This window comes from Microcaecilia unicolor, chromosome 2 (genome assembly GCF_901765095.1).
Source record: "Microcaecilia unicolor chromosome 2, aMicUni1.1, whole genome shotgun sequence".
NCBI lineage: Eukaryota > Metazoa > Chordata > Amphibia > Gymnophiona > Siphonopidae > Microcaecilia > Microcaecilia unicolor.
In genome coordinates this window covers 492,592,083-492,614,374 of record NC_044032.1, presented here as the reverse complement: position 1 = coordinate 492,614,374, position 22,292 = coordinate 492,592,083, and the positions used below count along the sequence as shown (strand labels likewise).

General features: G+C 43.6%; 1 protein-coding gene across 1 annotated transcript in view; it reads right to left on the bottom strand.

Moving 5' to 3' along the window:
* The window catches only part of HTT (huntingtin), a 990,576-nt gene that overhangs the window by 277,530 nt on the left and 690,754 nt on the right, over nucleotides 1-22,292 (bottom strand). Inside the window, exon 47 of the mRNA XM_030191138.1 lies at nucleotides 9,252-9,374. Coding sequence (XP_030046998.1) covers nucleotides 9,252-9,374 — 123 coding nt within the window. The remainder of the gene's footprint in view (nucleotides 1-9,251; nucleotides 9,375-22,292) is intronic.

The following is a 22,292-nucleotide window of genomic DNA, read 5'->3' as shown; positions in this document are numbered from 1 at the left end:
TCAAGAGGAACTTCAGAAAACAGAAATGAACTTTTTCAAAAGAAAGTTTTATGAAAGCTGTGAAGATGACATTGAGATCACAAACCACAGGCAGTGGTTTGATATGAAATAAACTTTTCATAAATCTTACTATTAGGGTATGAACAGAAACTGGTTTACTATAAGCTTTGAAGTGAAATGCACTAATGGCACTCAAATGCACTCTGACTGAGTTAGTTTTGAGAACAGAATCCAAAAGATGGAGGAGGTATTTCATAACAGTAGGAATAGAGCGTGTATGAGGGTCAAATGCTCTGGCTGCACACCAGAGGAAAAATCTCTTCCACTTGAAAAGGTACATTTTTGTGTAGAAGGTTTCCTAAAGGCTAGGAGTATCCCCTAGAGACTCCTTCAGGAAGGTTTAAGGAACATAAATCTATGTCACCAGGAACCAAGCTGTCAGGGATAGAGAGCAACGGTCTGGATGGAGAGGGATCCTTCATTCTGCATTATTCGGGTTGGAAAAGTATCTAACCTCAGCGGTTCTCTGGACGATAACTCTAGGAGGAGAGAGAACCAGTTTTCATGAACCCAGTACGGAGCAATCAGAATCATGTTCCCTTGTTTCTGATGCTGTTCGAGAATAGTTTTCCATATCAGAGGTAGTGGGGTAAATGAGTATAGAAGGTCTGTTCTCCAGTGGAGCATGAAGACATCTGGAGCACTACGGCTGAGTGCATATATCCTGGAACAAAAGCAGGGAAGCTTGAGGAGAACTGAACAAGTCTATCGATGGGGTCCCCCACTGCTGGAGTATACAATGAACTACGATGCTGAGGGACCATTCATGAGGTTGCAGGACTCTGCTCAGGTCATCTGTCACAGCATTTTATTTGCTGACTAGGTAAACAGCTCTTACAGAGATGTTTCATGAAGCTGCCCAAGTCCATATCTGCATGGATTTCTAACAGAGTTGGTAAGAACCTGCTTCCCCTTGTTTATTCAGGCAATACATTGCAACCTGGCTGTCTGTGCGAACGAGTATTACTTAATCGAGAATGTGATCCAGGAACATTATTACAAAATGTTTCTTTTTCAAAGATGATGCAAATACATCCACCAAATGCCATCCACATAGTACATGATTCATTAACCTGTCCAGAGATCACTAGTGTCTGTCTGCTTATATGTTTCCCTTGTCTGCCAGGTATGTGGCCATTAGGAATATTAATGAAGAACTGGCCCAAATCCACAGCCTCCCAACACAGGAGATACAAGCCTGCTCCTCACTGCTTATTCACATGTAACACTGACTATTGTAAATTAGGTTACTTTTGTTGGCCATTTGACCTCTGAAAGCCCAGTGTGTTCAAAAAGGCACTTGTGCCGAGATAATTTCATAAAGCTTTTACCAAGCAGACCACAAACTATGGGTGCAAAACCCACCTATATAAACTCCCCAGCCCCAGTTGGATGCATCCATGATTAAGAACTTCAGTAGAAAGAGAAACGAAGACCCTGAGTGATTTGGATGTTGACTTGAATGGTTTTCACCTACTAAGACTGTAAGATCTACTGGGCCTGTCTCATATTGAAATGTACCAACTTTCTGGTATTCCTCAACCCTGGACTAATCATTATTATTTCTTTTTTACTTTTTCTTTTATCCATTTCCCTCCATTTCTTCTCCTCCAGTGCTCCACACCCCAGAAGGCTGTTAGCCAATATTGATGTAGAATCCCTTAGTCTTCAGTTGACAACTTTACTTCCTTTTTCTCTGAATGATTCCCCAATTATCTACACTCTCTATCCTTGCCTTCCTCACAGCTGATTTACCGAGCTATCAGTCCTTGCTGTAGAGAGAATGTTGTACTTTTAACCTGCACAGGTAAACCTTCCACCTGATATAGAGCTGCACAGAAAAGGAGGAAAAAATATAAGTATCTTGGAGAAGCTGGCCCCCTACAAACTGTTCAGGCCAATCTCTCTAAAAACCCTCCTTAATTCCATTCAGGCCTGTGACTCCTGAAACAGCAGGTTAGATGGGCTCAATGGCTTTGATGAAAGCACTGTTCACCATCTGTGCAATCATAATGCTATCAAAATCTGCTAAGTATTGTTATTTCTCTCACATTATTGCTGGATACTCTAACAAGCCCAAAAGGTTATTCCAAATTTTAAACGCCACTTCCCACTTTGTTTGCCCCTCCATCTTACTTTCCTGCTCTCCGAACTCCAGACTCTTTAGCTAAACTATGGAAGGACAAAATCTTACATCTTTATCTCACTGTAAGTGCCTCCACATCTTTTCCCAATCATCTACTCCTCCCTTGATAGCCTTGTCTGGCCAGTGTCGTCTCCTTACTTCCACTTGAGTCACTTTCTATCCTCCCACCTCTTTTTTTTCAGTGAACAAATTCTTGAGTCATTTTCTATCCTCCCACCTCTTTTTTCAGTGAACAAATTAGCTTCTTCACCTTATCGCACCTCCTCCCCTCTCAACCCTTGGTTCACAACTTTACATCTGAGAGCTTCTCAGTTCTTACCCATAGCATTACCATTACTTCAACGTAGTCTTTCTGAGGGTCAAGTGCCAAATGCCTCGAAACATGCCATTATCCATCATCTAAGTTTGTGAGACCCATTAAGTTTTAGCCCATCTGCAACCTGAGGTTTTTCACCAAATTTCTTGAAAAACTACTTCTTGACCAGAATTCTCTTTTCTTAGAGGTAATAGCATTGAATGTCTCAAACCAGCTACATACAGTTTCTTCCAATTTCACACCATCCTCCATTGTGGAGAAAAAAGACCTCAGCACTACAAGAATTGCACTTAATATAGCAACACCAGTCACTCAGACATCAGAGGTCAGAAAAAAAAAAACTCCACTTAGGTATATCAGCTTCCATCAGGAAGAAGAGAAAAATGCAATAGCTCCACAGGACCACCACCACAGATTCAGCGGGCAGACTGCTTGAACAGTAATCAAAACAGTACTTATCTTTAACAGCACTTGTATTCCATCAGTAGCTTAGCTGACTCATTTCACATACGACAGGGAATCCTTGCTTCACGACAGGTGCGTCAGGGGATAAAAGCGTGTCCCTTGGCTTTTCAAAAACCTGTGTGCATCTTTGGTATTATTTTCGACTCTAAACTGTTTCAGACTATAACTTGATGCACTAATTTGATCCATCTTCCTTGCTTTACACTTCATCAAAACAGCTATGTCCTTCCCACAGCACTTGTTAGAATCCTTCTTCTGGGAGAAAGTAACGCTATTGGTGCAGCCTAGTGATTTTGTTCTGCAGCAATCAAGCAAACTTACAACAAATTTTCATGCAGGAGTGAGTGCATGCTAAGACCAGAATCAAAGGGCTATGTGGAAAGTGGTTGGCACGTGGTGATGGCAACAACAACAAAAAAAAGAGGTAGACTGATATCAAAGCCTATTCATGCAAGGGCATCCTGAAAGCAGCACGGCTAGAGGCAAAACAGGTAGCTGCACATACAGAGAGCCCTATGGAAACTATAGCTGTAATGATGGAGCACATCCCACCATGGGAGGAGAAATGGGAAGGTTTTAGTGATCTTAAAGCAGAACTGGTTACCTTTAAAACTGAGATGTAGCTGGCTTTACAGGATATTAAAAAAAAAGATGGGAGATTTAGGATGATGCTTGGATGAGGTGGAAGTGCAATTGGATAAGAAGGGTGAAGACCTTATTCGCATGCAGGAGAAAATAATACAGCTGGAAAAGCAACATGAGGAAGCACTGTTAAAGCTGGAGGCCCTTGAGAAACAATCTCCGTTTCTGGGGCACACCAGGAATGGTGGTAGATGCTCACAATGTGATCCAGCAACTTTGTCATGCTATTTTAAGAGAGGTCACTCTGGGCTACCTTGAACAGGGTTGGATAGAGAGTGAGCTCATTGGATTGCAGGACCTTGGAACCATAACGTACCATGAGATGCGATTTCATAAATACCAAGATCAAGAACATATGTTGCGAGCAGTTTGGAAGTGGAAAGGCCATGTGATGTGAAAAAGGGAGGAAACTGAACTCTTTAGTTATGTGGCCCCTGCAACATTATGCTGCCGCCGAGAGTATTATAGATGGACTGAGGAGCTAAGGCAGAAAAAGCCATGCTACTGTTGACTGTATCCTTTGGTCTCTCCTTCATATTATAAGGGGAAACCTATAGTGTGCGTTCAGTGTGATTTACTGAAACTGGTTTGAGCAAGGTGGAAGTGGAGCCTGCTAATGATAGTGCTCGTCCAGAGAAGAGTGGTTTCCGGATCATTGCGTTGGCAGACAGTACAAAGAGGGGCATGGAGAGTCACTCAAAGAAGGGTCAAGTAATGGCCAGCACAGATTAGTGCTGTTCAGACTATTTAATTTGACTTAATTCAGATGCAACGCACATTGGTATCAGTGACATTAAAGGCTAATTTATATCATAGACTCTTTGGCCTGTGTGTAGGAGTCTATCCCTTAAGAGGCAGGCTCTCATTTGTATAGCACTGTATGTCTGTTGCTTACTTCCCTTTTTTGCTTGTCATTAGATTGGCAGGCATCTTTGACTAGTAGGGGTGGAGGAGATGGGTTTAAGGGATAGGGGAGGAGCCTGTGGGGGGGAGAGTTAATATGGGTGGATGAACAGGTGATTTGGAGGAAATCCATCAGGATGATGATGGTGGTGGTGGGGGAGGGGGGGATTGAAGGGGATTTGTATATATGTTTGTTGTTATTGTATTTTCCTCTTAATGGTTTATGGCTTTTAGTAGACTTGTAGCATTTAATGTACATGTCTAAAATGTCCCCCCTCCCCATGACAGTTGATGTTTAAAGAACTTCAGCTCTTCAGGACAAAGATAGGCTTCACTCAGGAAACCACTTGCTCCCTGCCCCTAGCCTACAGAGCACTTTCATGATTTTTTTTTTGCATCTAATAAGGTTCAGAAAAAAAGGGGTGGCTATCCTTTTTTCCAAATCTCTAAACTATCAAGTGCATAATATTGTGTGGGATTGGAAGGGAAGGTACTTATTTATGATGGGTGCAACACAAGGGAAAGACTATACTTTGGGTTCTATGGATTTTTTTTGAGCATCTGGGTAATACTTTATTATAAATAATAAAAAGCATTTTAATATTGGGTGGTGATTAAAATGCGACTCTAGACCCTAAATTAGACAGTATCACTTGGGGATAAAAATGGGAACAGAAAGGAATGGATGGGCTGGTGAGATTTATGATGTATTTAATTTACAGGATATCTGGTGGTACAAATATCCAGCAGAAAAGGATTTTACTTGTTATTCATTAGGGCATGGTTATTCATGCATAGATCTTTGACTGGTAGATGTACAAGGCCTCTTTTTTGTGGGGGGGGGGGGGGGAGGTGCAAAAATTATGTTATATAAAATTTATCACTATGCTGAACTATGCATCTGTATAGTCTGAATGGGAAAGGGGGAAGCTGGGGAAGTGCTGGTCTCATTGGTTATTGAATGAGAGCCTGCTGCAAGACCTAGATACTCAGCAGCAAAGTAGGAAGCATATTTTCAGTTTAATGACTACCCTCGAGTAGTATGGGATTGTTTGAAATTGGTAATTTCAGACAGGGGTAGCTTACAGCTATTAGAGTTCAAAAAAAGAAGACCGTTTGAAGGGGGACGAGCTCCTGAGAAGTTGCATCCATCAATTCGAATTCCAACACAAACTTGGCCAATGACAGAGGTCTTTCTGAGATGAGAGCTAAAAGTAACAGAGTTGCAGGACATTCAGTGTCAGCTGGATAAATTGTGTTAATGCTTTATGTGTCTGGGAATAAAGCTGGTAAAATTTTGGCATGTAAATTAAAAACACTGAAACTTCAAAATAATATTCAGGGCATGAGGTTGAGGAATGGTCAAATGGGGTGGACAGACAGGCAACTAAGGGATTGTTTTTGTGATTATACATCCTTATATAGCTCCTCCAGGAGCTCCTGGAGAAACAGATTGAGACCTCTCTGGGGGAGGCGTCTCAGAGAGATAGAGAACTTCTCTGTTGGCCCATAACAAGATTTGAGGTTTTGGGGGCCATTAAATATCTACCCGAGGGTAAGGCTGCAGGAATGGATGGGTTTCATCATCAAATTTTATAATATGTTCGCTAAACAGCTGCAAGATCCATTGGTAAGTTGTACAGTGAAATTGTGGTAGATCAGTCAATGCCTAATTCTATAAACTTGGTGAGAGTAACTTTAATACGCAAGCCAGGGAAGGATCTGCATGACTGTGGATCCTATTGCCCTATTTCTCTTCATGGGGTAGATTATAAAATCTTGACAAAGATTCTGGCAGAACACCTCCAGGGGTTTATTACCCAACTTGTCCATGAAGATCAGGCGGGATTTATTCATACGAGATAGGTGGTTGGTAATATTAGAAAGGTTCTTAATTTGATCTGGACAGCGCAGAATGCTCACCAACCTGTGATACTGCTTTCAATTGATGCTGGATGGCGTGACTTCCTAACTTGGCAATTTTTGTTTAAAGATCTTGAGCACTGCAGGTTGAGGCAGTGTTACGCTTGATAGGTGAGAGCACAGTATTATACTCCCCTGGCATCTTTGCAAAGTAACAAGCATGAAGCCAAACCCCTATAGTTGGAGCGTGGTACTAGACTTTACTTTTTGCATTAGTTACGACCCTTTGGCTCACCACAATCGGGGGAGTACTCACAGTAAAAGCACTGAAGTAGGGGAGGAGACCTATAAATTAATGTTATTTGGACCATGCCTCCCTTGATAGGGTAATGACAGAACTCCTTACTTAAAGGAAAGTATCTGGGTTCAAGGTCAATCTCACTAAGTCAGAAATCTTAAATTTAACCCTGACTTTTGAGCAACATCAGGCCTTAAAAAGATCACTGCCACTTCAGTGGGCAACAAAAAGCTTTAGATACCTTTGAGTGCAGATAACAGCTAACTGGGAAGAGCTCTATCATTGCAAATTTTTTTTGATTATTCAGGGTATAGAGATCTTGAAACAGGGTTGTGGCAAACCCCATCTTGGTTAGAAAGGGTAAATGCCATCAAGATGATAGTTCTACCCAAACTTTTGTATGTATTTGCATCTCTATGCATTTGAATACCAGGGGAGTCTTTTGGAGCTTACAGAGTAAAATCTTTAGTTTTATCTGGAAGAGACTACCACCCAGGGTGCAGCATTCTATTTTATATAGGTCCTGGGCTAAAGGGGGCACAGGTGCTATTCCTTTTGTAAACTCCAGTTTAATTTCCTGATGTAAGAAAGGTGCGTACTTTCACAGGTTTTAATCTTTGAAGTCCCTAGTTTTGGAGCCTGTCTGGCTTTCATTGTTCTCAGAGAGTCCTGGTTCCAGATGCCCAGAGAGGACAAAGGTATGTTAAGTAGGGGTACTTGAGAAACAAAGGGCTAACAGGCAGGAAAAAGGCTGTCCTAAATTTATCCAGTGAAGGCAACTGGTACTGATCTGAATATCGACCGGTGCCTGTTACCTTCTGGCAGGGCTTTTTTTGAGGGGGTACTTGGGGGTACTGAGTACCGGCACCTTTTCCATTGTCTGCTAAAATTGACCCATGGAACCCAAGTTTTAATGAAAGAGCTCAGGCCCTACACATCAATTCTGCCTTGTCATAGATTCTATGACTGGTTGCAGGTGGCCTTGCTATTATGGGGTGGGTCCCTCCATAATTACCCCACTCCTGAAGGGTGGCCTGGCATTTGAGTACTGGCAACTTTTTTGCTAGAAAAACACTGCCTTCTGGGTAGCAGCTCTGACTGCTTCCTGATCCCCCTCCTTTCCCCCTGAAATGGCAACACTCTCCCCCCCCATGGGTCTATCTTCAAATCGCTGGTGGTCTACTGGGGACAGGAGCGAACCCCCCCTTACTCCTCAATATGGCTACCGCAATTCTGCAGTAGTACCACAAGAGGTCATGACGGCCATATTGAGGAAGCCACCACTAGGGGCATGAGCGAGGGGGGATTTGCTCCTGCCCCAATCGTCCCCACTAGTGCACCAGGGATTGAAGGTAGGCCCAGGGAAACCTACTGAGATTGGGGGGGGGGGGGGGGGGGGGGAGGAAGGTACTTAAGGTCGTAGGCTAGGGGGGGAAGGGGGATTGGGATGGAGGGGGAGCCAGAGTAACTACCTGGAAGATAACTGTTTTGAGAAGCCTGAGGGGGTTCAGGGGGCTGCTAATGACCCTGCAAAGTTATGCAGGCCCTGGATGAATATCGATCAGGATCTGCATAAGCTCTGGCAGCCAGCAAAGCAATCTTTAACCCTGAATATTCAGAGCCAGGCCCCGCACATGGTCTGGCAGTGAATATTGATGGTCAGCATTTTTAAAAAATGCTGCCCGCTGCCAGATGAATATCGACTATTAACAGTTGAACGGGTAAGTGCACCACATATTGTAAAACTGCAACATGTGCGACATTCAACCATTTTAAATCTCAGACAACAAAAAACCTTCAGAGTAAAATTACTGCAAACTCACCTCACTCCACAATAACTATTTACATATAAAACCCTTCCTTCCACCCATATAAGTCCTTTGAATTCCTCAAAATAATTCAGATATTGATCAGTTTTATCCTCTTTGTATATTTCTACACCTCAGACAGCATGTCCAGTTGACACAAGTACACTTGTTAGTCTGCATAAATTACCACAATATCAAAGCTTTGCTCTCAATCTCCATGATATAGTGAGTCACCACCAAGACACCATGCTCAAACTTTGAACTTCACCAGAAAAAGTCTATTTTGAGTCTCTTAACAAGAGAGTAGTACAAAGTAGTAAATTACAGGCCAGTCCCGAATACTGCAATTTTAGCATGGGAGAAATAAAGGATTTTAAACACTCAACTGAAAAAAGTATTAACATTTAAAAACTAGTCAATCCATGGTAAGATTATAATATGAATTGCTTCATTTGTTTAAGAACTGCAGTGAGAGATTAATGGCCACATTTTGACAAAGAAATGTAGCACTTAAATTAGTGTTCTGTATAGTCTATTATATCACCAGATTTACATTAAAAGTGTTCCACAGACATTCAGGAAGATTTCTATTGCTGGAGAACAAACTATTCAGCAGAAAAGACAATAACTGTACCCTGTAGACAGTAAAAACTCTTTCAAAATTAAATCCATATTGAAATGTGTTTTACTTGCAACTTTCAGATGCAGCAGAAGAGATTCCAATGTATTCCATTTTCATGGACTAATTACCTTACTGATCATAAATGAGTAGAGTTCAAGCGGAGGAATCTTATTGAGCAGCTCAGTACCTTCCAGCAGTGCAGAGTCTGACCAGGTGCAGCACTGAGATCTCACCAAAGACATATACCAGTCCTGAAAAATAATCAAATTCAATATGATTGGTTCTCAGTCAAACTGGAAAGCTTATCCTTCATTTAAAAAAAAAATGTATAGATGTTTTTAACAGTTATATTAATTTTACAATGTGTGTGCAATATGTGCAATTATCCAATAAAACAAAAATAAAATAAAAAAAGAATTCAACATTACAGACCACAATGTCCAGAGCTGCTGGGCCAGCAGGGAGATGTGAGTTTTTCCTGGCTCAGGAACTCTATTCCTTAGATTGGCTAGTGATCGGAATGTTGTGGAAGCAGCATTCACATCCCCTCTCCTCTAGTGAGAAGAGGGTCATTGTTATTGTACACTGGTGATACCCAGTAGATTGTAAAGAAGAGACCATGATTAAAACTGAATTTCCATGAGCATGAGAACGCCAGATTATTTTTTAGACAACAGCCTTGCTAATTTTGGTGGCTGTGGGGTTATTACAAAATTCAGCAATAGGGCCTGAGTACTGGATTAAATACAGGTCTAATTAAGACTCAAAAGCTGAAGATAAGGCCTGAAATGGACAGCACATTTAGTGAATTTTGGACATATCTGATACAGATGTGGAGAGTAATGGTGTGAACAGGGTTGAGAGATCAGGTGAAAGAAGAGGGGGAGATTTAGTGTTGGGTTGCATTGATACCAGTCCCCCTCCAAGCTGGATCCAGACATTGGACACAGGTAAGGCTGATTTGCGGATAGGCCTTCTGAATGTTCGCTCTCTAAGAAGCAAATATCACTTGATTAGACATTTGGTGTTGCAACACCGGTTAGATGTTCTTTGTCTCGTTGAGTCTTGGTTGAAGGATGAAGATGCAGCATATTTGGTAAAGGTAGTCCCAGTTGCTTATTCCTACTATTTTCATAACAGGGACATCTGGAGCAGTGGTGGTTTAGCACTTCTCTATAGATCTTCTCTTTCCTTTTGTTTCTCTGAATCTGGTATGCACAAGTCTATTGAATCCTTGTTTGCAGGGTAGGAGGCTTTGATTTATTGGTGCTTTTAATGCCCCCCCCCCCCAAGTTTCCTCTAGGCATTACAGGCCATACTGGGTTTTCGCCTTTTGCACTCTTCTCATATATTAGTTGTTGGTAATCGGAATTTCCTCTAGGCATTGCAGGCCATACTGGGTTTTCGCCTTTTGCACTCTTCTCATATATTAGTTGTTGGTAATCGGAATTTACACCTGGAAGATAGAGATGCTCCTTTAGTAGAAGATTTCTTCTCTTTCACTCAGGAAATACAGCTCTGATTGCATACCTCTACCCTCACCTATGTAGCAGGACACATGTTGGATACTGTCCTTTCTGTAGGTCAGGTTTCTAAAACACTTTCCATACTGGGGATACTCCCGCTGCCTTACTCCAGTACAGCCAATTATAACTAGTAGATGTATTCTTCACAGCGGGGGTTCATCAACCAGCGCTTCCACAAGTATCTTCCAAAATCTTTACTGTATCAAAGTCGGTCGGTCTGTTAATTATGAGAACTTTGATAGAATAAAGATTTTGGAAGATACTTGTGGAAGCGCTGGGCTCTTCTTTACTTGATTACTCTGATGCAGGGCAGTCCTGGCCCTAACCTATGTCAACAGCCTCCGAGATGCACTCAGAGTTTAGCAGCTCTATTGAAGTTGTTATTTCTCAAAATCTCCATTTCCCTGTAGGGCAGCTTATCTCTCTTTGTTTAGATGGTCAGGTGGAATTCTGAAACCAGGCTCTTTTGGATATATTGGAAGAGTCAATTGCGTCATTGAGAGAGAAGGTGGAGAAAAACTAAAACAGATATTGATAGAACTAAATTTAGGGCAGCGTCTGCTTTTTATAAGCAACAAATTTGTTTGGCCAGAAGAGGTTATTATTCAGATCTTATTGCGAGGGCTCCTAATACTAAGAGATTGTATATGATTGTTAAAGACCTTACATCATCTATGCAGCCTGATGTCCATTTACCTTGTATTTATGCTCATGTTTTGGCTACTTCTCTGGGAAGGTAATGTCCCTACATGAGGCTTTAGTTCCAGCAATCACCAATGGTTTCAGTATCTATTTCTTCTCTTCCTTCTCCCTCTCTATTGTGTACACGGATTTCACTTTACAGGGTTCCTGAGTTCCCTTTCAGAGTTCTTGGGTCTGTAGAGTTTTCCCCTAAAGAGGTGATTTTAAATCAAGACTCAGAAGTGCAGGAGGTATTCTAGCAGTTTTTGTGTAGGACAAGTGAGGGGATCTAAGGCCTTGCCCTCACACCAGAAAGCAAATCTCCTTCACTTAAAAGAGTAACTCATCTTAGTGGAGTCCTTCCTGGAAGCCAACAAGATGCAGGAGACACCTTCTGACAGACCCAAGTACTCAAATTGCATGCCCTCGACAACCAAGCTAAGAGGGCCAGGGATTGGAGGTTGGGATGTAGAAGAAATCCTTTTTTGTGGGTGGTGAGTGTTGGAAAACACTATCTCCACTGATCTTCTGAGAATAAGTCAGAAGTAGTGGGAAACAGATCTGCCTCGGCCAGTAAAGTGCAATTGGGATCATAGTTCCACGGTCCTGCTGGAGTTTCAGGACTTCTCTATGAGAGGAATTGGAGGTTACACATACAGCAGACCTTCTCCTAATGCAGGAGTAAGGCATCTGAAGCTAGTCTGCCGTGTGATCTGAGTCTGAAGCAGAATTGGGGAACCTTGTTGTTGAAGTAAGTGACAAAAAGATCCACTGAGGGGTGACCTACTCTCAGAAGATTTTGCAGGCTACGCCCATATTTAGAGACCACTTGTGCAGTTGCAAAACTCTATTCAGTGTGTCCACCAGGCAGTTGTCTTTTCCTGGAAGATATGTGGCTGGACGATCCATCCTGTGCAGGAGGACCCACTGTCACATCCCTACTGCTTCCTGACACAAGGGATAGGATCCCGTACCCCCCTGCTTGTTCTCAGAGAACACTGAAACCTGGTTGTCTGTTTGCATCAGTATAATTTGGTTCTGTAGCCTATTTCTGAAAACCTTTTGAGCATTCCAAATGGCCTTTAGCTCAAGGAGGTTGATGAGAAGCTCTGTTTCCCGAGCTGACAAAGTTCTCCCAAGTGTGAAGCCCATCCACATGAGCTCCCCCATCCCAGACTGGATGCATCCATTGTTAGCACCTTCTGAGGAGGTGAAATCTGGAATGGTTGTCCCACAGTCAAACTCATTCGAATTATTCACCAGAGAAAGGAATGGAGAAATTTGGATGACATCCGATATGTTCCCAGCTGCCTGAGGCCACTGGGAAGCTAAAGTCCACTGAGCCTCTCTCAAATGGAGACATGCCATGGGTGTGATGTGTACACTGTTGAGGCCATGTGACCCAACAATATCAACATTGCCGAGCTGTGACCTGCTTGCTGCTTTGAACCTGTGAGGCCAGAGTCGATAAGGTCTCCACTCTTGATTGCGGGGAGAAAAGCCCAAGCCTGCAACGAATCAAGCAGGGTTCTGATGAATTCCAATCGCTGGACTGGGAGAAGATAGGACTTGGGGTAGGTCCAACACCAGAATAGTTAGGCGCATTAACTCCAATGCCCCTCCCTGAGATGTGCTCTTGACCAGCCAATTGTCCAGATAGGGAAACACATATACTTCCAGTCTGGGTAAGTATGCTGCAACTACCACTAGACATTTGGTGAACATTCTGGGAGTTGATGCGAGACCAAAGGGCAGTATGCAATACTGAGAGTGTTGTTTCCCTATTCAAAAATCTGAGATACCATATTGAAATGTGGGTGTACGCATCCTTTAAATCCAGAGAGCATAACCAATCATTTGCCCGAATCATGGGTAGGAGGGTGCCCAGGGAAACTATCCTGAACTTTTCTTTGACCAGGAATTTGTTCAGGGCCCTTAGGTTGAAGAGTATAGTAAATTTTTAATGAACTATAAACCTTTAGCTTTTTCCTCCAGTGGCACAGGTTCAATCGCGTTAGCATCTAGAAGGGCACAGATTTTCTCTACAAGTACCTGCTTGTGATGAGAGCTGATTGATGATACTTTTGGTAGGCAATTTGGTAGTGGTTGACGCCAATGAAGGGTGTAACTGAGACAGACTATTTGAAGAACCCACTGGTTAGAGGTTACAAGGGGCTACTGTACATGGAAAAAATTCATCCTTACCCCTACAGGTAGGTCGCCTGGGACGGTTACTTGGAGTGTGGCTATGCTCTTCTGGAGCCAGTCAAATGCTTGTTTGGACTGGGGAGCTGGCAGGGCTTTTTGTGGATAAGGTTGGTGGGCCTAGGGATACTGGCCTTGGGACTGTGGGCCATAGCAGGAAGGCGGCACAAACCTATGCCTTTGAGAACAGTAGGGTTGCTGCCTAGGCCCACCGGAAAACCTCCGCGAGGAGGTGGTGGCAGCTGGAAGGTGCCGAGATAGAGTCTGGATAGTATCCATATGTTTCTTGATGAGGTCAGAGTCCTCCTCTACTTTTTCTCCAAATAATTTGTCCCCTTGGCATCGACCATCTGCTAGCCTCTCCTGAACCACTGGTTCCAGGTCAGAAACATGTACCCATGAGAGTCTTCGCATCCCCAAACCCATAGGATGCTATATCTGAAGAATCGTATGCGTCTCTGGCCAGACACTTACAGCACTCCAGCTGCTTCCTGGTCAACTGGTGAAGTTCTGTGGCTTGCTCCTTTGGGAGAGAATTCTCAAGACTATGTGTACTGCGGACCAGGCTCATGTAGAGCTGAAAGGACTGGATGTGGGCAATGAGCATCAAGGCTTTATATGCTTTCTTCCCAAACAAATCTAGAGTCCTGGTCTCTCTACCTGGAGGAGCCAAGGCTTGAGACCTGGAGCTTATAGGACATTTGTTGGTGGATTCAACAACTAGGGAATGGTGCAGCAGCTGGGCTTTCTCGAATCCTGGAGCCTTCTGGATACAGTATTGCATATCCATCTTCTTTGGTGCCACCTCGCCAGTGAATCTCTAAGGATATGGTGCAGTGGTACTGTAACCCCTTCCTTATGCAGAGACTCGTAGTCCAGAACAAGTCAACATTTCTGCCCTGTGTTCTTGAGTGGAGTAGTAGCCTAGTGGTTAGTGCAGCGGCCTAAGAATCTGGGAAACTGGGTTTGATTCCCACTGCAGTTCCTTGTGACTCTGGACAAGTCACAAACCCCTCCATTGTCCCAGGTTCAAAATAAGTATCTGTATATAATATGTAAACCACTTTGAATGTAACCACAGAAAGGCAGTATGTCAAGTCCCACCCCCTTTGCCCTTTCCTTTTCTTCCTCTATTTCCAACTTAAATTGGACGGCTGTCATCTCCCTCACGAAACTGATGAAAGAGACTCTCAGGTAGAGATTTTCGTCTCTCTTGAGGTGGGGACGGATCAGAGCGAATACCATACGACTCCTCCTTTGAGAAGTAATGTGGATCTTTTTCTGAATCCCATGAGTGGTCCCAGTCAGGCTCTTCCCCATAATCATAATGGGCTTGATGAGTGTGTCTGAATGACTGAATGGAAACCTGTACACGCCCCGAAGAGCACCGACATACAGTTCTACTCTCCGACTCCGGTGAAGCTTCCTCCCCCAATGTCAAGAGCAGTACTATATGCGATATTGACACCCTTCAAGGTGCCAGAATTAAGGATGTCTGCACAGACATGGGAGGAGCCTCAGGAGGATGCTGTAGCTGATCCGCAGCTGACGCAAGCACCCTCAATGCAGCATCTGCACTAGCTCCTTCCTGAGTATGGCTTAGAACCACTCAAAGGATGGCATCGGCAAAGGTGGGGGAGCCGGATGAGAGACAGACTGAGAAGGCGTACGTTGAACTGGTAGCAGGAACCTGGCTGCTTCGAGGATTGCTCTACAGTACCTGTTCCAAAGAGGGGAAAAACTCTTCTCGGTACCGGAGATGCCGATGCCACGGTGCTCCCCGCACCGTACTACTACTACTACTATTTAGCATTTCTATAGCGCTACAAGGCATACGCAGCGCTGCACAAACATAGAAGAAAGACGGTCCCTGCTCAAAGAGCTTACAATCTAATAGACAAAAAAATAAAAAATAAGTAAGCAAATCAAATCAATTAATGTGAACGGGAAGGAAGAGAGGAGGGTAGGTGGAGGCGAGTGGTTACAAGTGGTTACGAGTCAAAAGCAATGTTAAAGAGGTGGGCTTTCAGTCTAGATTTAAAAGTGGCCAAGGATGGGGCAAGACGTAGGGGCTCAGGAAGTTTATTCCAGGCGTAGGGTGCAGCGAGACAGAAGGCACGAAGTCTGGAGTTGGCAGTAGTGGAGAAGGGAACAGATAAGAAGGATTTATCCATGGAGTGGAGTGCACGGGAAGGGGTATAGGGAAGGACGAGTGTGGAGAGATACTGGGGAGCAGCAGAGTGAGTACATTTATAGGTTAGTAGAAGAAGTTTGAACAGGATGCGAAAACGGATAGGGAGCCAGTGAAGGGTCTTGAGGAGAGGGGTAGTATGAGTAAAGCGACCCTGGCGGAAGATGAGACGGGCAGCAGAGTTTTGAACCGACTGGAGAGGGGAGAGGTGACTTAGTGGGAGGCCAGCAAGAAGCAGATTGCAGTAGTCTAAACGAGAGGTGACAAGGGTGTGGATGAGGGTTTTGGTAGCGTGCTCGGAAAGAAAGGGGAGGATTTTACGGATGTTGTAAAGAAAGAAACGACAGGTCTTGGCGGTCTGCTGGATATGAGCAGAGAAGGAGAGAGAAGAGTCAAAGATGACCCCAAGGTTTCGAGCTGAGGAGACAGGGAGAATGAGAGAGCCATCAACAGAAATAGAAAACGGGGGGAGCGGGGAGGTGGGTTTGGGGGGGAAAATGAGAAGCTCGGTTTTGGTCATATTTAATTTCAGGTGGCGTTGAGACATCCAGGCAGCAATGTCAGACAAGCACGCTGAAACTTTGGTTTGGATGCAAGGTGAGATATCAGGGGTAGAAAGGTAGATTTGGGAGTCATCAGCATAGAGATGGTAGGAAAAGCCATGGGATGAGATTAATGAACCAAGGGAAGAAGTGTAGATAGAAAAGAGGAGGGGACCAAGAACAGAACCCTGAGGTACGCCGACAGGCAGAGGGATAGAAGTAGAAGAGGATCCACCAGAGTGAACACTAAAGGTGCGGAGGGAGAGGTAGGAAGAGAACCAGGAAAGGACAGAGCCCTGGAATCCAAGTGAGGACAGGGTATCGAGAAGTATGCTGTGATCGACAGTGTCAAAAGCAGCAGAAAGATCAAGAAGAATGAGGATGGAATATTGACCTCTGGATTTAGCCAGTAATAGGTCATTGGAGACTTTAGTAAGCGCAGTTTCGGTTGAGTGGAGAGGGCGAAAACCAGATTGTAATGGGTCAAGAATAGCATGTGAGGAGAGAAAATCAAGGCAGCGGCGGTGAACAGCACGCTCAAGTAATTTGGAGAGAAAAGGAAGGAGGGAGATGGGTCGGTAATTAGAGGGACAAGTAGGGTCAAGTGAAGGCTTCTTAAGGAGAGGTGTGACCACAGCATGTTTAAAGGCAGCAGGGACAGTCGCAGTGGAAAGTGAGAGGTTGAGAATGTGACAGATAAAAGGAATAAGAGTAGGAGAGATGGCATTAAGAAGGTGGGTGGGAATGGGATCAGAGGAACAGGTGGTACATTTTGAGGAAGAAAGGAGAAGTGTAGTTTCCTCAATAGTAACTTCAGGAAAGGAGGAAAGGGAATGAGGGGAAGGAGAGAGAGGGGAACGGACTAGTGGAGGGAGAGCTGGTGAGGTAGAGAAAGCAAGGTTTATCTTTTGAACCTTGTTGTGAAAGAATTCAGCAAGGGTCTGAGGAGATAATGAAGGGGGCGTTGGGGGAGGGGGCACCTTGAGGAGAGAGTTCAATGTGGTGAAGAGAAGTCGAGGATTAGAGCCAAGAGAGTTGGTCAGTTGGATATAATAATCCTGTTTGGCACATAAAAGAGCAGATTGGAAGGAGGTCAGCATGAACTTAAAGTGTAAGAAATCAGCAAGGGCCCGAGATTTCCGCCAGAGGCGTTCGGCGGAGCGGGTACAGGAACGTAGGTAGCGGATATTAGAAGTCAGCCAAGGTTGGGGTTTTGTACGCCTTACAGGGCGGGTCATCAAAGGTGCAAGAGTGTCTAAGGCAGAGGATAGAGTATTGTTGTAAGAAGAAACAGCCTCGTTGACAGACGTGGATGGTGCCACAGTAGAGAGGAGGTTTGAAACATGGGAGGATAGAGATGAAGGGTCAATATCGTGAAGATTCCTAGATAAATTAGATAGGATAGGACGGGACTGGGAGGGAGGAGATTTAAGTGTGAAAGTTATAAGATGGTGATCAGAGGAGGGATGATCAGAGGCAAGGAAACTAGAAGGTGAACAGTTGGAGGAGAAGATGAGATCAAGACAGTGACCATTTTGATGAGTGGGAGAGGTGGAGCATAGTTGGAGATTAAAGGATGACGTTAAAGCGAGTAACTTGGAAATATAGGAGTTGGAAGGATCATTAGCAGGAATATTAAAGTCACCAAGGATGAGAGAGGGGGAGGAAGGATCATGGAAGAAGGCAAGCCAGGCGTCAAAGTCACTGAGAAAGGATGAAAGGGACTTATCAGGGGGACGGTAAATGACCGCTATTCGAAGAGGCAGAGGAGAGAAAAGGCGGATAGAGTGGACTTCAAAGGAGGAAAAACAATGAGATTGAGGTGGAAGAAGGGGTTGAAATCTGGAGGAGGGAGAGAGAAGTAGTCCAACACCGCCCCCACGGCCAGCAGGGCGAGGAGTATGTGAAAATAGATAACCGCCATGGCACAGGGCTGCGACTGAAGCAGAGTCATCAGGGCAGAGCCAGGTTTCTGTTATGGCGAGCAGATGGAGGTGACGCGAGGACTGATGCTTGTGCTTATTGGGCTTCTCCCAATGCACTGCATCGCCGTCCTTCGGTGCCGATGAGAATGATGCTGAATCCAAGCATGCTCTTGGTGTCAGGTCCGATGTTGACTAGTCTCAAGGTCTGCTATCAGTGCCCAATGTTGAGAGAGGTGGAGACCTTCTTGATGCTGGTGCATTCCCAGTGGATGTCAAAGTGTGTGCAGCCATCACGGTTGATGCTTCCAGTGCTGATGATGGATTGGACTTTGAGGAGCCAAAAGGTTTTTGCTGTGTCTGCCGCACTCTATGCTCTTAACTGCATTTTCAAACTGAGAGTGAGAGTTAGGATCATGGTCAGGCACTCGATGCACCATGAGTGCGGGTCTGTAATAGCAATCACCCACTTACACTGGCTGCACCTCTTGAAGCCACTGGGGGTCTTCTGAGACATTGAAAAATGAATTGAGGCCAAATTAAACTCCTCAGTTGTGACCGAAAAAGGGGCGATGATCAAATCGAGGTCAGGGATCTGGCCGAAAAAATATGCCTAGATGGTTGCGTAAAAATGAAGAAAACTTAAAAGTGCTGAAAAACTAAGAAACTAAAGAGATAACCAAAACCACAACAAATAGAACATAAAACATGAGAAAAAATGGCAAAGGGACCACACGGGAAGGCACTAAAGAGAGAAAATAGTCACGCTGCGTTGAGAAGACACGTTCTCTCAGCTCTGCGGAAAAATGAAGACTGAGGGACCTGGGCTCACACGTCAAGTGGGAAGGCACCCATGCATGCATGGAGGTAAACTGCTAGAAATTTCTTCAACTTGATAGTCAGCATCCGCACCAGGCTCCATCAGATGACATCATCCATCTGTGATAATATGCAGCCTGCTTGATCTTGGAGAAGAATATATTTCGAATAAATTCAGGATCAGTTTTCATTTCTCTTATATCTTGTCTGTCTTCATAATCCTAAGTGGGCATGGTCAACAAAAGCAATAAAATGATACATAAATACACAACACCATAGCATAACAAATAAAACAAGCATGATTACACCTGGACACCAACTGTCAATGCTATTAGGCAAACCCAACAAAATAAAGTATGCTTTTAGCCTTTCATGACACTCTAATATATTATGCTTCTGGCAAAACTCCAAACAAGGTGCATTCCAAGCCTGTACACTGGGAGACTCCCCAAAATGTGCAGGGTATGACACACAATTTGCATAGGACAGCAATCTAAGCATTCTTGTTGGCTTAAGCACAACATATTAGATGGCTGATATTAATGCAATAAAAAACAAAATTCAACCAAACATCTGGATCAAAGCTTTTTAAACAGTAATAATTTAAATTATACACAATACTTTACAGAGAAATAGAGTAATACAATCAGACATTTTATTACCTCTAATAAATACAACTGTGATCTATGTGAGCTGCACAGACCTTAAAGGTATCTCCAGAAGGTGAGTATATTGCAAATCTCAGTAATATAAAGTGGGAAATACCTGTACCGACCATTAAGTTTGCTAGCATCAAAACTGTTTTGTTTTATTTCTTTTTTTTTTTTTACTCTACATAGCAGGTGCAGCTTAAGAAAAAATGATCTAATTTCATAATCTGCAAATGCATGGTAAAATGTGCAACAAGTGATATTCCCAAATACTTTATCTTTCTGTATCTTGTGTATCCCCTTAATATTCACCTGGTTAAGAGAAACATAATCACTGACAATGATGTTAGGCTTACTTGAAGTAATCAGTCATAGTCCTCTGTACACTCTTGTATCTGTGAGTTTCATAGATTACGTCTGCCAGATGGTGGCCTCCAGATAGGCCCGCACAGTGTTGAGACTCTCCAGCGCTCTTGCAAAAGTGACAGGAGGAGCATGTGCCTCGCTGCTCATTTCATCATCTGTTTCATCATCAGCCGTTGCCTGCGTGTAGGTGCATATCTGGACATCAGTGCTGTCATCAGCTGTTTGTAGTTCGTAATCAACAGCTACGTAGTGATGAAACTCCTCTTCAGTAACACAGGCTGGGATGTCAATAGCCTGTTCATCTGATGCATTTGCAACAGCTGCATCTGTTTTATCCCTCTCCACATCCCTAACAAAGCTTGCCCGCTTGTAGCGATTCACAATGGTTGCCTGTGTAACATGATTCCAGACTTCTTTCTGCATATGTAGGGAATCCAACAGTGATAGATTATGAGCCAGTTCAACAGCACGTTTATCCTTGCCAGCCTGGTCATCCATAATGCTCATCAGATGACGTAGCACAAGAGCTCGATAATGTTGTTTGAAATTGGCTATTATGCCCTGATCCATAGGTTGGATCAGAAAGGTAGTGTTTGGTGGCAGGAAGACCACCTTGGCATTAGACAGCCTGACATCATCACTGTCTAACAATTATCACAAAGCAACAAAATCTGACGCTTTTGTGCCCGCATTCGAGTGTCTAACTTCTTTAGCCACTGCTTCCAAATTTCATCAGTCATCCATGAATTTGCATTAGCCTCATATGACACAGGAAGTCGCTTAACATTCTTGAAGCAACGGGGCTGTTTGCTCTTTCCAATGATGAGGGGTTCCAACTTCTCACTTCCATCCATATTGCAGCAAAGGAGGATCATCAGTCGGTTCTTCGATATTTTACCTCCTGTAGCTTTGGCTTGTTTGAATGCAAGTGTTCCATCAGGAATCGCTTGCCAGTAGAGACCGTTTTTGTCAGCAATGAAAATGTCACGAGGTGCAAACTCGTTCAAGATGGTAGGAAGAACTGAAACAACCCAATTGTCAGCACCAAAGTCATCAGCGTCTTCACCGTTCTGTTTCTTGAATTTTATGTTGTTCCTCTACTTCCATCTTTCCAACCATCCAACAGTGGCTTTGAATTCAGTTAGTCCAAGACTTTCAGCTAGCTGGTTAGCTTTCTCCATAAGCAGTGGACCACTGACAGGAAACTGTCTGCTCCTGACTTGAGAAAACCACCGAAGAAGAGCATCTTCTACCTCCTCAGCTTTTCCCGCCCGTTTTCGTTTCCAGTGTGGATTTGTATTGTTTTGCCAGTCTTCCAGAAGCTGGTCTTTCTGCTTCAAGATACGTGAAATTTGACTGGGATTGACGCCATATTCTTTAGCAATAGATGCTTGACTTTATTTGTTTTCTAATTTTTAAGAACTTCTATTCGTTCAGCCAGTGTTAAAGTCTTACAGTTGCGCGACGATGACCCCAGTGTACACTCTAACAACATTCTTTTGCTTATTCTGCCTGTGGCAGATAAAAGGGTGGTAAATTTGAAATCTTGTCGGTTGTCACATGCCAATCGGCTTCCATATTCCGTGCACATGCTTATGCGGAGTCTTTCCTGCAGAGGAGCGGTCTTAAACCATGCATATAAGTGAATCCTGAACTAATCAGTGGTGTGCTAAACCGAAGTTTGTCCCCATAGAAATTGATGGCGCCAAAAACAGGACCGAAGTATGGCATGCAGCTTATCCGACGTGCACTTAAATGGAGAGCACTGTATTTAAAAAAATAGGGGACAAAGAGGAATCTCTGAAGTTCTCCCTGTGTCACTTGTATAATTAACCGGGCATCTCAATCTATTCATGCCTGTTTAAAATGGCCCCAAAAGAAAGATTTAAATCATTCAACAAATATCCCTTCAGCATTCAACTCTGCCAGTCAATTTATAACAACTGCGTGTACAACCGTTATCAAAGGTATGTACTATTATGATTATCAGTTCCCTGTAGTTATGGGTTTTGACTGAAATAAGCAGTATCTCTAGGCTATGACCCGAACAAAAGTCATGTTGACTTGGATCTAACAACATACTTTATTGAGAATTTTTACAATTTTCCATGCATTATCTGCTCAATTATTTTCCCAATTAAGGGCAGATGAGAAATAGATTGGTAGTTACAACTATAAGAAAGATTTAAAGAACATAGTAACATAGTATATGACGGCAGAAAAAGACCTGCATGGTCCATCCAGTCTGCCCAACAAGATAAACTCAT